At 32.6% G+C, this 16,156-nt stretch overlaps 1 protein-coding gene across 16 annotated transcripts in view; it reads right to left on the bottom strand.

The window, feature by feature from the left end:
- The window catches only part of LOC105335651 (1-phosphatidylinositol 4,5-bisphosphate phosphodiesterase beta-1), a 55,103-nt gene that overhangs the window by 34,068 nt on the left and 4,879 nt on the right, over positions 1 to 16,156 (bottom strand). For 11 of the 16 annotated variants that reach the window (XM_066088386.1, XM_066088400.1, XM_066088390.1 and 8 more), the window contains exons 2-4: positions 5,302 to 5,379; positions 4,376 to 4,396; positions 2 to 70 (exon numbers count right to left, since the gene is read on the bottom strand). In XM_066088386.1, coding sequence (XP_065944458.1) covers positions 2 to 70; positions 4,376 to 4,396; positions 5,302 to 5,379 — 168 coding nt within the window. The remainder of the gene's footprint in view (position 1; positions 71 to 4,375; positions 4,397 to 5,301; positions 5,380 to 16,156) is intronic. The other 5 variants (XM_066088388.1, XM_066088393.1, XM_066088394.1 and 2 more) reach the window with 1 other exon arrangement.

The following is a 16,156-nucleotide window of genomic DNA, read 5'->3' as shown; positions in this document are numbered from 1 at the left end:
CCTTTGGAACCCGGGCGTATCTTCCTGTCCGTGTGTCTCGGATGTAGGAGATGTCCAAATAGTCCATATCCTGAAGGAAACAAATAATAGATGTGAAATGTGCTCAGCTTAGCAATTAAATGAACTCAAGACGAATGCCTATCTATTAACAAGGAGTTAAGTTTTAATGAATGCATTATAGATCTGGTGCATCTATTACTGGCTAAAAGTTACTGTCACTTTCTAATATGATGAAATTTACAATGTATTCAAATGCATAGTAAATGTATGATTTAATAAATGGAAGAATATATTATCACCCTACACGCATATTAACATGGATTTTATAAACATATAAGTGAATTCTCTTTTATATTAAATTTAATATGAATTAATTAATGACATTGCATATAAATCACAACATTAATGTTTTTAATGAAGACAGATTTCTATGAATCAATGCAATAATTTATTATTAATAGTGCTAAGACACATGCCACTGACACTAACAAACCAAAATATCATAAAGTCCTTGATACTATAAATAAAAAGTCTTACATAATATCACTAGCAAACTAAACATAGCATTGAATTTGTCAAAATAACTCAGCCTCTGTTTCTCGATCATTCTCCACTACTATTATAAATGGACAATATATATACATAGGCGTAAAGTCTATTTCAGATATACAGCTATTTTAATCACTAGAAATGTCCCTACACACAGTCTCTCGTCAACAAATATGAAGCGATCCATAATTATTTCCGTCACCTTCAGCCTCTTTGCACCGACTGTGTAAGGTCAACATTCAGTAGGGCCTTCTTTTTCATAACTGATATTATGTAGACCAATGATTTTCAAAGGAACGACATACAGTTAGATGAAAATTGAGAATGTTCAAAAAGAGAGTTTTTCATTTAGGATTTTGAAATCTGAATTAACTCTGAACAATATCCGTTTCGAGTATGTTCTGAAGTAATTCATTTTTGGTTTAGTGTCTAGTAATTGTGATTTCAAATCTTCTTTAAACGTCCCTTTTTTATATGCTACTTACTAATTTTTGTTAATAAATTTGGCAAAACAATTTATAATGCCACAAATGAATGGTTAGTGTTAATGCTAAATGTTCTAAGGTGACACGTCTTTTCTGAATTTGAAAGCAAGGAAATACCATTTGCATTTATTTTTTTAATATGGATCTTTTTTTCCTTGAATTTTTTGCATGATTTACAGGTAAATATATGGAAACAATGCTTTAAACCTACTGCAATTAACATGGCCACTCTTCAAATTATGGGAGACAATTTTAATGTTGCGATAATCTTTTAGTGAAGTTTTAATGGCTAGCATTAATATCATTTGAGCAATAAGAAATGGAATCTTCTTTATTAAGTTATGATCATTTTCCACCAGGTTTTTGATTCTTCAAACTTATGATTATGCAATTTTTGAACTGACACTAGGTTTTCATGTTGCAATGGCACTTATACATTCTTCAACAACCAATAAAAAAACCTGCCATTTGGGAAATCACACACCTGCCAATACAATGAATGTTGCTGTTCATTTTTCCCTCAATGCTATAATATACCCTGGTCTTATGATTATAGAGAGGATAAAGAAATTCCTATCATGGCATATATCTAACCCTTAATTCTGCCAGCTCTGCAATCAGTTGCCTCTTGCTTGAATTGGCAACCACTTTGGCAAATAATATCTGGTCAACTTTTGTCAGTCACATCAATCTATAAATCTGCCCACTCTTTTAACAACTACTGGAGGGAATTCTTGGCAAATACATACAAGTAATATGCAATCAGTCATTTATATACTCAGTACCCATCACTATAGACTCAGATGCATTAGTGGTGTCTGTAAATAAACATTGTATAATGGACCAGTAAATGGCTGTAACCGACACAAGAGATCAGAGCTACTGCGGTGTTTCTTTTGTGTGCAGACAAAATAGAGTAGCTTTTATAAACACACCAAGAAGTCTCCACAATCCTCATCCATTCATATTCCATTAATCCCCAAAACAATACAATTATCAGACATATTAGATTGTATGACTACTACTACTATACATTGCATACCAGTTTTAGATATATTAATAAACAGTAATTTTTTTCAAATCAATAGAATCAATTAAGAAATTGCCGTTGTTCAGAAATTTAAGCTCACATCTTTCAACACATATGAGGTTTAGTTTGATATAGTCATGAAATACTGCAAAATCAAATTTGCTACCTTACCACATTACTTAATAGTACCAGTAAATGGTCGCTCAACATCTGTGCATTGATATGATGCAATGCTCTTCTGCAATTTATCATAATTAAAACCAACAGCATCACTGATAAATTAAGCCTTAAATATTGAACATTTAATTATCATGTATCGAGAATTTGCATTTAACTACATTGAATTCCTGTGGTTAGTTTCTTAACACCCCCTCCCCCTTTTTTCAGGTGATCCCTTATTTTAGAACAACACTGAAATTTACAACTACTTCAGCATAACAAAGTTAGTACATATATATATCCTGGTTAGTAGTCTACATATAGGTAATTCAAAGATGTTATAGCCAAAATGGCCTCCACTGGAACCTCAGAGAAGAGTTCTCAGAGAAGCCTTTTGGATTCAGGCAAAACTAGATGGCTCAAATAATATACTTAATCTCATGCCACTCTCAACCTTCTTGACAAATGAACGGACATTGTATCAAAATATTATGAGAGCAAAAGAAAGCAAATGCTTCCAATATACACAGAAAAAATATTCTCATGTTGACAACTTGTAATGGGTTGTATTTAATTTTGACCAATGGCTACATTCACATTTGTCAAATACCACTGAATACCACTGAATAATTCCTGACGACAAAACATTCCAGCAATCCGTACACTGAACAAGCATTACATGTAAGTGTATTACACATATGTATTATAATATGCAATAGTAAAACTTTAAACAGGAGTATAATGATTAAAAAAGAAAATTATAAAATCATACAGGTTTGGGGTTTTTATAATCTACTTAATAAATGTTACAGGCATTCTACTTAGCAGGAAAAAAAATCAGATCACTTGCAAACATATTTTAACAATGATATATAAAAAGAAAAAAAAACTAAGATAAAATAAAGAAAAAAGTAAACTCTAAAAGAATCATATATCTCGTACATTAAAAAAACACAACTAAATGTTAACAATGTACCGGTATTGATTATGACATAAAACAAACAGTTATGTCAAAATGAAATTCCTTTGAACATGCATGATTCATAACTGCAATCTGTTGGGGGGAAAAAAAAAACTTGTCAAAATGTGGGCCATAACAGTTGCTTGATACCCATTAGATGTCATTAATGATATAGATTTACATCAATTTGAAAGGTTCTCCTAATATCCCTGCACTCTAGCAATGGATTCAGCTTAGTATTTATATCATCATTCTCAGGAATATCAATACCATACTAAGTGAATCCGATCAAAAGTTTTAGAAGATTTGCTTTTTAATTTCTTTTTAAAAGCAGTTTTTTAGTGGTCAATCTACTAATTCAAAAAAAAAAAAACCGGGGCCATGCACCCTTTAGCTGAAAAGAACAAATCATTTACTACTTCTTAAAGATGGTATCATCCTAACACTCAATACCAACTTTACCCATGGGCCAAGATCAAATTTAAGCTCAAATAAATTAAGATTAGCATGAAACACAAAAATTGATCCAAGTCAATGAAAATACAGTAAAATTTGGTCATGGCAAATTCTTAAGAACCTCTGAATTTAGTATTTATTTCGCTATATCCATAATTCATTATATCGGTATAACAAATTCATAAAAATAAATACAGCAAACTTGCGGACCTGCAAACTTTTAGTACCTAGTGTGCTCTTTTTAGCATATATTATAAAACCTACTTTGAAGAACTAAAATATTTGGATTTAATTTGTGCATTAATGTTGAATCTAATATTAATGACAAAATAAATCAAACTTATGGGAATTTCATACAATTTGTTATTCAGAATAAATTTTGTTACAGCATATAACCAGAATAGAACTATGCCATTTTGGATCCTAAAAACTTTCCCTATATCAGAATCTGTAATTTTGCTGTATCCTTGTTCATATTAAACAAATTTTAGTGTAGTATTAAACTTACTTTTTTTGAAAAATTCTCGACTAGTTTAACTGTTATCTTTAAGTAGCAGTATCAAGCAACTTTATACATGTACCTAGGTGTATAGTGTTTGTGAACCTTTTAAAAACTGTCTGTAAGCATACCGCAATGTACAGAATAAAGAATACAAAAGACTATTTCATGCCTCTTTCTCTATATATAAATCAAATCAGGACTGGTTGCATCAATCCATGCCCTACTATACTTACTGAACTGTCATCTTTGGACGTCTGAAATTGGTGGCACATAAGTCATAGCTAAGGTTCTAAGTTATTTCATCTAAAACATGGCCAAAAACCATAACTTTAGCTATATCTTCAGGTCATGGATGCAATCTGCTGCATTAGCAATGGGAAACAATTGGGGATTCTTTAGAATATCTCAACATGAATTACTGCAACTGCATTCCATCTATATTTTTTTTTTTTAAAAAGGACAAATTTTTATGTCCTATATGATGGAAAAGATGAAGTTGTCAGTTATCACTGGCTTAAGGCTTGGTCGATGGCATTAGCATACAATTCTCTGGGGAGTATACAACCATTGAACAGGTTTATCACAATTTCCTTCAGAAGCAGTGAGTCTATACTACTTCTGTCTCTCAAATTACTCAATTCATTCATCTTAATTTATTCTGAATTCAGTTTATTGAGTTTAAATTATATTATAGAAGACTTATGGGAGACTGATCATCACAACAGATTATCACTGCGCAGAATAATCAAGAACTGTATGCCATTGTTCAATGCCTTCAACCTTAAAATAAGATATAAAGCCATTTTCAAATCAAAAAGATAGCATTAAACTACAAAAGTGTCATTTACATAGATATTCTCAAGAGCATGTCTGCACATATCAAAGCATGTAAACAGAAGCAATTTCCCCCAGTAATAAAACAGATTGAATCTTCATGACAAATTACCAATGCTTATCTTTTTCCCTCTCTCTCAATTTTCCAGAAAGCTGAGAATTCGACACAAGTCGGTAAAGCTATAAGTTTCAGGCAATATTCCATGAAAGATTTTGCAGTAGCCCCAGCCACCAGACAGAGCCCCTTAACACATGCACTGGTTGAGAGGGCCCGGTAAAGACTGATTGGTTTTAGGGGTGGGTCGCGTTTGCCCCCTATAGTTACCTTGTTCTGGTCTTTCCAGTACAGGATGTAACCCTTTGGGTCCACCTTCAAGGTCACAGGAGTCCCTGTTTGGGAGGTCTACAAAATAAAAAGTACAAAACTAGATTTTATTGATGCTTACCAAGTTTAACTCAGTTTCATGAAAATTTTAGACCACAAAAGAAGATTGATTAACAGGAGGCCCTTGGGCCTCAACAGTCACCTGAGTATGTTACAACCTTTATAGGGGTTCATAGAGTAGCAATTTAATAATTATATGATAGAGATGTATAATAAACCATCAGAGGAAAATATGTTGCTTAAAAACTAAATTCTCAAAGAGAAAAATGAAGAATCTAGAAAAATAAATTCTAAATAAATGAATTTTTCAAAACATTTGATTCCATTTAAAACAACATTCATTTATCATGTGTTTTTCTGAAAACCTGAATAATAAAGTAATTGTCAGTAAACATAATGATTTTACAACTTTGTTCAAACAATTTTCTTAATCACTTGAAATACACACATACATGTACTTTAATATGCACTGCAAATAAATACCTAACCCTATTCATGTGAAAAATTTGACAGCCCCAACACTAAGAGGTCTACAGTATAAGATAACTAACTTATGAACATTCAACTGTAAAATGATGCAGTTGAGAGAGAATTGTGAAAATATCAAGGATCAAGTGCTAAACAATGTTTTACATCTGAAATCTTTAGAGTTGACAGAAAACCCATTGTTATTGGAGAATGGTGTGACCTAGGAGTCTTCTGAAACACTGCACTAATATTGAACAACTGCTCCAATTCTACTTCTACAAATCAGCTCAAAGACAACAAACAATGCGCCAATCTGCATTCGCATCCCTCCCAGGAATTTGTAAGATTACAATACTCTCAACTTTCAAAATCATCTCTGCTGCAGTCTGCATCATCATCCCCATGGCATAAACCCAACATTATCAAATCGCTGCGCTACACTCTCTTTCAAAATCTGAGTGCCATTAGCAATTACATGTAATTACTGCATGGTTTAAGCACACTTTTTTTTTAATTAAAGCAATGCCATTTCCATAATATTTGTAAATATCATTGACAAATGACTGTAACAAGAGGTTATGCACAATGAAATGGTACTTTGTAAGTGATGTTTATCCATGTATTGGGTTGGAGTCTCGTGATGCATGTTAACTTCAGAGTTTACGTGGGCCAAAGCACTGCACATTTTAAACAATGTTTATAATTCCAAACCACATTCCACATGTAACCAAGATTATGATAAAGTTGCACTCCTAGAGAGATGTACATAGAAATGAACATTAATCTTTCTATACCTTGAATATTGTATTTTCGACTGTTTACAAAATGGAAAAAATAGAATATACCACCAGTAAAGATCATGAATTTAGTATGGAACATTTTCTCCACCCCTTATATTTGTCTAATGCTGATCAGTTCATACCATACATCCTGTAATTTTAATGATGACCTAATGTTCACTTTTTTCGTGATCACTATTACATCACAAATTATTGAATATGTAGAAATTATATCCTGTATAATCTTCTATAGGAAACTCTTTTTTTAAGTCCCCAAAAATGACTGACGCAAAATAAAAATGTTATACATTTTCCCCATTTTCGCAAATTTTGTGACATGCAAAAAAACTAACCCGAAATAAGTTATACTACTACAATGTCAATTTAAACAGCACATTACTGTATCATTATGTAACCTGGCTATTATGTCTACCTCAATTAATGATGAACACCCTTAGAGTCCTAGCAATGAGGTAAAACTGTGGAGATATTTAGGTAATGACGTTGTAAATCAGTCCGCTTAATTAATTATCAGTAGAAAGAGAACACAGCCACTTGTGTTTGGACCTTATTTATCAATACAATATCAGATTCAGGGCAAAAGCACACAACCTGTTGAAGAGTTGATAATTACCACACAAAATGCCTGCAGCCAGTGATTTTATTCACATGTTCATTATCTCTTCAACTGGTTTTTCACCCACAATGGCAATATGATGTCATCCTTGCTGTTGATAATATGGGGTATCATTTCCAATAATCCCATATCAGACTTGAAACCCCAGAAACCTCAGATAACCCTGCATTAGTGTTCCACAGACAGAAAACAGCAGGCTCTGTACTGACAGTTTAAACAGCGATGACGATACACAAACCATACTCTAAACCCTTTTGTGTGTCTGGATTGGACCATGAGGGGACTACATACATCCTATGTTATTAGTCAGATTAGCCATCTTCTACACAGACAATGAATGTTGCATGTCAAAAGCACATGTCTATGAATGATTAGGGAGGCTGGCTTGTCAACACATCAGATTCACTTAATACGCTTTTTTTTTTCGCCATAATCTACAAATGACTATTACAATAGAAAATTCAAACTAATTGAAAATATCTTACTTTTAAAGTAATAAGAAATATTTTATTTTTATTAACGGTATAGCTCTTTTTTTTTTTCGAAGGCTTCATTAGTCTAAAAGTCTTAAGACTAAAAGTCTAAAAATGGTCATATTCATTCTGAGTCTTTTAATGCAAAGACATTTGTCAAGTTAGCTTGGCAGTGTAAGGGTTGATATGCCATATCAATAAATTCTTTGCAAAACATACTATTTGTTAAAATTAATTACCAACCTGACATAGACAAATAGGAATTTAAGGATATTTAAGGCACGAAACTACCGGTATGTGTTTTAGGTTTGTTTTGGTAACATTCAATCTCACTTTGATTTTTACATTTTCATTTTTTTTTTAAAAAGACATTATAATCTCCATACACCTGGGGCCAAAATGTTTAAGAACCATAATTCATGAACAGAAAAAAAACCCACCTCTATAAATTCAGAGAAGGGAATCGAATTAGTATTCAGTTAACAAACATTTCATGATGTATCTCCCACACAACCTGTATGTTCAGAATAAGAGCAATTAGTGCAAAACTGCAAATGCATACGCATACAACTTAAAAATTTGTATAATTAGCTCAATTACATATCACTGGTAAAGAACATAATCATGGCATACTTTTTTTTTCATTAATTTCTCTTTTATAAACATGACTGTAAAAATATTGATTGATTTTACAATAAAACTCATTGGATCGCTTCGAAAAAATATTAACCACCAATGATTCAGTGTAGATATTTATGTCCAAAACGTACATCTAGGGGATAATATATGACTGCTTAATTTCATTAGGTTGGGGAGATAGAAAAATGAGGCGAGTTCAAAATCACTTCCCATTTGTGGCACTGAAGATATCATCAGAGAACTCATATCTAAATTTGTGTGTTGCTAATGTGGCAAAATATCTACTTTTGTTTCCTCTTTCAAAAAGAGCAGAATCATTATCTATTTCTGTACCCATGAAAAGAAATTATCTCTTCTTCAAGATTATTATTTACGCAATAATTCAATATTTTTCATTATTTTTATGTGTGAAATTACCGCAATTACAAGGGTTTTTCCTCAGATTTTTTCTTAAGATGACCAGTGAAATCAATACTTTGTCATTCTTTCAATGGAGGCTTGGTGCAAATCAACAATTTAGCCAACAGGTCTAGTTTGACTTTTAGAAGTAATTTCTTTGGCCATAACCTATCATAAGCACTGAAAGCATATTTTTGCTTTAAAATCTGAAAATCTTTCTTTATCTTTTCATTTGGAATTCTTCTTCTTAATATGTTTGCCAGGGGTAGGTTCCAAGGCCTAGTTTAATTGGCAAATTCCCTAGGCTATGTAAATTTAAAAATTTTTTTTTTTTTTTTGGGGGGGGGGGGAGGTTTCAGACCCCACAAACCCCAACTGTAGATGCATGCATGGCATGACAGGACTTGGTGCATATTCTAGTATTTGCATGGCCAAAAAAAAGTTCTTATACATTTTTATTTGTTCTAGTTATCATGTGAATCAAACTCTAAAACTAAACAGAACATCTGAGCTCAATATTTATGTTCAACTAATTTTTTTTCCCCCAAATATTGGTCAAATTTTATGAGCATCAATATTGGACAAAAAAGAGCAACAGTCTGGTTTAATCAAAGTTTATTCTGGTATACCGTACATATTAACCAGAAAGCCCTTAATAGTCTACTACAATTTAGTTGTATTTATAAATGAACAGTGGAAGAAAACCAATATTTTCATCTTCTATATTTGAAATCCCTTTTTAGGCTAACATAAATCTTGACATTAATAAAGCGACTTTCTCAAAATATTTATGTCATCCAGTGCCCTTATTTATTGTGTTTTTCTTGTTTTTTAAATTATGTTTTTGTAAATTGTTGTTTGGGTTTTTCAAGAAATTAAAAAGTTTATTAAGCACCAGTTTGGACGTGGTGCTTATTAAGTGGTCAGCATATACACTAAATGCTTTATGTCATGTAACCAAAACTATCATGCAACCCGGAAGCTTTGTCAAAGCACTACCTATTATGAATCAAAGTATTGAGAATATTGAAAGTTGATCTTCATTTAATTTAATTGTACACTTTTTTGTTTTAAACAAAAATGACAAATATGGTACACAATCCTAGTAAGTGGTTATTCTTTTTAATAAATGCAACACGTGTTTGATTACCAAGTTTTGGGCCAGTTTTTAGAAAACACATATACCATACCAGTATTACAGGAAGGAAAAGATATTGGCTAGGCTTGTCATACCGTAAAATGTTGATTTTTTCAGCATATGAAATTTTAAAGCAAATACATGTTTTTCAAACAAGCTTGCTAATCGCTTTCCAGTACTATTAGTACTTTGATATATATCAGTATGGGATATTCATCAGGAATGTGATTGTCCTGTATCTAGAACAAGACAGTTTTTCTTTTTCTCTACATAGTACAGTGGGATTTGAACTCGTAACTCAACTTAAAGGTGCCTTCTGAGACTCATACTCCCAGCTGTTACGATAAAGCAACAATAAAAAACTGTAACATTTTTAATGAATACATTTTTGTTGTTTCCCCTCAAAAGTTACTGGACTGAATCATTTTGCCTTTCTGTTTTAACTGAATGCATACAACTGACTCTCCAAAAAGTTACTGAGGTCTATCATGCTTTATGTATGGTACCTTCTATAAGGTTGCCAATATATTTACATGAACAAACAACAGAGAATTATCAAAAACCAAGAAAAACCACACAAAAAAAAACAACCAGGGAAACCATTATCCTACACTTCTAAATATGGAAAAACCAACCGAGAGACGATCAACATTGCATTTAATATGGTTTCCTGCACCTTTCCCATTACACTTTTAAAAGAAACTACTTTCTTTATCAGGAAAATCTGAATGCAGCTTTGTTTCTGTTAACATACAACACTGTACTGAATATATATAGTTTTGCACACACAACAGGCCCTTGTACATGAACAATGAATTTCCTATTATGCACAGTTCAATTTGAAAGATGCCATGATAAGTAAAGATGTGTTCACAATCAAAACAAACTGTGACCAACAAGCAGATCTAATATCAAACCATATAAGAACATTATTGTTTGGCTTTGAGGTACATTCAGCTAAAGTTTGTTGTGTTCACTGATACCGTATATACTCGCCTATAAGTATTGTTCGCCTATAAGTCGGCTGCCATTTTTCAAGTTTATTTTCAAGATTTTGCCATTGACCCTCTTATAAGTCGGGTAATTTTTTCTGGATAATCAGTCTACAGATTGCCAATCAAATAAGCACATTTTATCAAGCATGACTATATTCTAGATAAAAAATATTGGTGTTTGACCCCTCTGTTATCATTTCTAGATGCAATGCATTTTAAAAGTGTTGTGTTCAGTTAAGACATCTATCCTGGATGAATAATTTTCGATTTTGGACGCCATTTTTTTTTTATTGATACACTGATGAAAACTTGGTGTAAGCTATAAAAATATTTAAAATACTATTGAAAATAAAATGACAGTGATTTTGATCCCCTATTGACTGATTATGATGGTATAGCCCCTTTTAAAAGTGGTGTGTTAGCTTGTGTTGTTTTAGGTGACATGCCACCTACTGCCATGACCAATATAGCTATTATCACCTCATGTGTAATTTATTATGAATAATTATAAAACGATCTTTATTTTTTTTTAACAGACCAGCAATTATTCTTGTGCTTAATTTTTTAAGTATAAAACAGAAATTGCTGTTTTGTAATCCCACTAGATCGCTTTTAGACGCCATGTTTTTTAATAGTTTTCTGTAAACAGAGTTATCTTTCTTGAAGTTTGTAACTTACGATTTTGGACGCCATTATATTTTTTAAACACTCATTACAACTAGATTATAGCTCAAAAACTATTTTAAATGCTACTGGAAATAAAATGACAGTGATTTTATCCCCTACTGACTGATTAGGGTTGGTAATTAGCCTCCTAAACTCAGTGTTGGCTTGTGTTGTTTTATGTACAGTTATACCTACAGCTATTATCACCTCGGGCGTAAATAATTGCCTGTTTAAATAAAAAATACTATCAAATACACCTTGTTCATATTTTAAGAAATACAGTTGAAACTTTCAATGTATTTATTAAGTGTTTATCTTTTTAGTAATTAAAAAATAAAAATGTCAAGTATAGGGATCGCAAGTCAAAAGTTGGAAGCAAAATGGCACCCAAAAACGAAGTTTTACTCAGTGGAAAAATTATCTGATTGTATGTCATGCCTATAAGTCGGACCCCTACTTTTTATTCAAATTTCTACTCCCAAAATACCGACTTATAAGCGAGTATATATGGTAACCTTTTACATGATTCTGGACTGAACAGTTCTCTCTGTAAATTAAGTCATTGCTTCAGTTGATTTTTTGGGGTACTAGTATTATTGTTTAGCTAAAAAAAATTAAAGGTTTTTTTCTAAAGGATGGGAAGGGTTTTTTTTTATATTTTTAAAATTGAATTACGGTTATCCCCCTATTGAATCTACTCATGTGTATTTTCTTTGCTATAGTCAAGGGCGGATTATCCCTCTCTTCTTTCATTGGTAGAGAGAGAGAACCTTTGGAAAGCAAGATTTTAATTTGAAATAAAAAAAAAAATTGGCAAGCTAAGCATTTAGCACCCAGCTCTCTAGTTTAGTTTACACTCTGGGATATGTCAATGACACGTTGGATGCTAACATGCAATGCTTTAATCCTAAGTAGCTTGTGTAGCCTGACGTCTCCTGCTCTATGTTGTCACTCCCTGGTATTTCTGTCGGTCCAGTGCCACAAAGTCAGTCAAATGTTTATATTATAGTCTAATCTTTTACAAATGACATACCAGTACTTCTTATAACAAGCTCTTGAGAGGGTTACCTGCCAAACAGGTGGAGTTCTTTAAAGCGTTATCACAAGTTCATTACTCTCACGCAAGTAATACAGCTGAGGATTAAGGTGTATATTACAGTAAACAAAAAAAAGAGAAATTTCTCTTTCAAGCTCTTGGTTATTAAACTATTCAAACAATATTTTAAAAATTGTGATGACTAATAACAAACTCCCACTGCTTTTCTTGTCATTTTCAATACAATTTTTCAAATAAACATATGTTTTCCTTCGTGTCTGACTAGATTTTACAGGCCAGTGAGATTAAATGCAAATTTTAGAGGCAAATATACACTTTTCCCTTTTTTCATCATACATACAGTATTCTTCTTGAATTCAAAATCACACCTCTTCATGGCTTGAGCATTCATTTGCAAATCAAGATCTGGTCCAATACTTGAATCTGATTATGAAGGAAATGATCAATAAACATTTCTTGGATACAGAAGTACATCCATGTACATGTAGTTACAAAAACAAACAGGAAGGAACTACTATTCAAATGTGATATTGTTCAATGCACATTCTTGCACAAGAGGGTTCCTTCATGACTCTAGTAAATTGAGGTGGTCTAGAACCATGTTTTACCAAGGTGCATTGCAATGGCATCCAATAGTGATGAGAAAAATTAATCAGTGCTTTCTCACTGAATGTTTTAACCAATATATAATTGTTCACATGTACACTGCTGCTTCTCACTGAATGAATATCATGTATCACATAACACATTCTGCTACATGAAAAATCTAGATTGACAAGTCATTTATTGCTTCCCAGATGTGACTTGATTAAAGAATTGATATTTGCCCCCACAGAGGGAATAGCAACAAAAAAATTTATCAAATGCAATATGAATTACCAATATTGATTGTCGGGGAATAATTATCAGGGGTTATGGGGATTTCTTGGATGGAGGGCCTCAAAAAGGCCCCTTGTAGTACTCTATAATTCCCTGTAATTGTAAAACACAATAACCTACATGCATACTAAAATTGAGCCTATTATATAAAGTTTATGATAATTTTAGTGTGCAAGTAATGCATTGCCTTTCTAAAGGGTTGTGAAACTCGTACATGTACAGGCTAAATTTTGAACTCTAAATTCTCATTTTTCCACTATATGTTCTTTTTAGTAGTAAAATAGATGAAGATCAAATTAGTGAGCTTATCTAAGATTTAAGGCTCTAAAGCCAGGTGTTGCCTACACAATGTGAGCTCAAGGACCTCCAACACATGTGCTCGTGCTCTACAGAGAGTGCATCAATGACAAGAGCATCCACTCCATCGCTCTGAAGCCCTCAGAATGCGGCAGCATCCCGAGGACTGGGTCTGGCTTCTGCCGCTATTTACTGCTGTTTGTCCTCAGTCAATAAGCAGTAATCCCCACAGAGGCCAGACAATACAGCTCTGTCACTTGTAAATGTCACCCTGATTGTAAACCCTGTAACTAGTGCTTCAGTGTCAACAAAATCCACAATGCGCCTACCAGCCTCCAAATTTACTGACGATCAATATTGACAGTGGGTTAAAACGGTTTGTCTATACTCACTAAGGACTTGTCAAAGATGCATGTATCAAATGTGTTGTTTGCAATTTTACAAATTAAACCTTGCATACTGTGATTGAACTAGATAACAGATAAGTCCAAAGTACCTGTAGATTTTATCTGAATAAGAAGTTATGAAGTTGCAAAAATATATGAAAGTAAAATTTTTCAAGGAAACAGAAACAATGTTTCTAGTGACAAAAAAATGTTCTATATCCATGATAACACTTTATCTTCCTTTTTAAAAAACTTTACATCTAATATTTCATAAAATAATAGTAAAACTTGTGTTCTTTCATACCGTATAATGTTTCTAGAATGGACAAAAAAAGTATACTGGTAACCAGGTTTAACTGATTACATATTTGTTTTCTGCAACCTATTCAAACCATATAAAACAAAAATTCTGTTTACTGCTTTCTATTTGCATATTTTTGTATTCAAATCTTGTGAGTGATGGTATATAAAATATTGTATCACGGATATTTCACTTTCATAGAAGAGCCAATTAAGGCATATTTGACCTTTGGCATTTCTCTATATTTAGTTGTGTCATTCTGTTGGCTAATATATATTCAGTACCAGTTTTAACTAGATCTATCAAATATTAGACACACATTATTGTTTTCATTGCACAAAAATTTTTTTTGGATATGATACTCTGTTGATACAGGCATAAAAGGAAACTACCCCATATTAAAATTAAACCACAATGCTCCTGCAATGATTGCACTGACAGGCCAACAAGACAAACGCCATGCATGCTCTGTACCAGTATATCATATTGTAACAGCATTTAATTTTTGCACACAAAAGTTTATTGCCATAATCTGGACCACAAATAAATGCTGACCAATATTCTGCAGTACTTGATAAAGTACACGACCGTTTTTTCAAACCTCGAGCGATCAACATGGGGTTTGCACTGAGCATTATGATGTATTCCAATTCTCATACAGCATCCCTTAAACCAGATCAATAGAGTACCAACAGAATCAATAAGGCCACCTTCAAAAAATTATCAATGTGACCTCTCCTTTTCAGGTTAGTGGGTATACTTAAAGTTCTGTTAAAATTTAATTTGAAGTCATCTTAATATGATAGTATTTAGCAACTGAATTTGAAAAAAAAAAAGCCCAGAATATTGATATAAAATATCCTGGACCAGGTACTTTGTTTTCAGTCAAACTGACGAGAACAAAAATTTCTACAAAGGTGGCATATATCATATGAACATAGTCAATCTATATCTTGTGTATGATTCATATAAATGCTTGTCAGTTGCTTGGACCAGACCTACTGAGATGGTAGGGGTTGTTAGGATTAAGATGTCAATTACAAATATCATAAAATCATTATTCAAACCATCTGCTGATGTAGCCCCAATCACAGTCCTAACGACAGAGAATCATTAATTATATACAGTGTATTGGCAATTTACTTAAACAGTTCATCTTTTTTTCCTAGTGGGAGTATTCATTATGTCTCATTCGCTATGATTTGACAACAATAGTATTCATACAAAATATATTGCTGGGGTTTTTTTTTTTTTTTTTTTTTTATGGATTTTCTCTTAAAGCTGTGAAGAGATTTCTATATATTTATCAAATTTAGTAAAGATCTTCTAAATCCAACTCAGGGACAGCCATAATCTTTCTATAAAGGTCAAAACAAAATGAGGGGGTGGGGACCCAGGGTTGTCCCTTTGGAGAAGCTGCATATTTTATAGATTTTAAAATCATGAAAATAGAATATCTTACAGGTTTAGGAAACAACCAGAACATTCAAAAACCCATGACTTAACAAATATACAAAAATACACATGTAGTCAGTGAAACCTATATTCAAAATAAAATCACAGGGGTTTGGGTTGGGAAATGAAATGAAAGGGACCCCCCTGACATTTCGTTTAACCTGCATCTGAACATCCCTCACTTCAAACTGGCTGCATTTCATCTTCCGTGGTAAAAACCTATCTA

Source organism: Magallana gigas, chromosome 6, assembly GCF_963853765.1.
Source record: "Magallana gigas chromosome 6, xbMagGiga1.1, whole genome shotgun sequence".
Classification (NCBI taxonomy): Eukaryota; Metazoa; Mollusca; class Bivalvia; order Ostreida; family Ostreidae; genus Magallana; species Magallana gigas.
The sequence above is the reverse complement of the archived record's forward strand: the minus strand, read 5'-3'. Positions and strand labels throughout refer to the sequence as shown.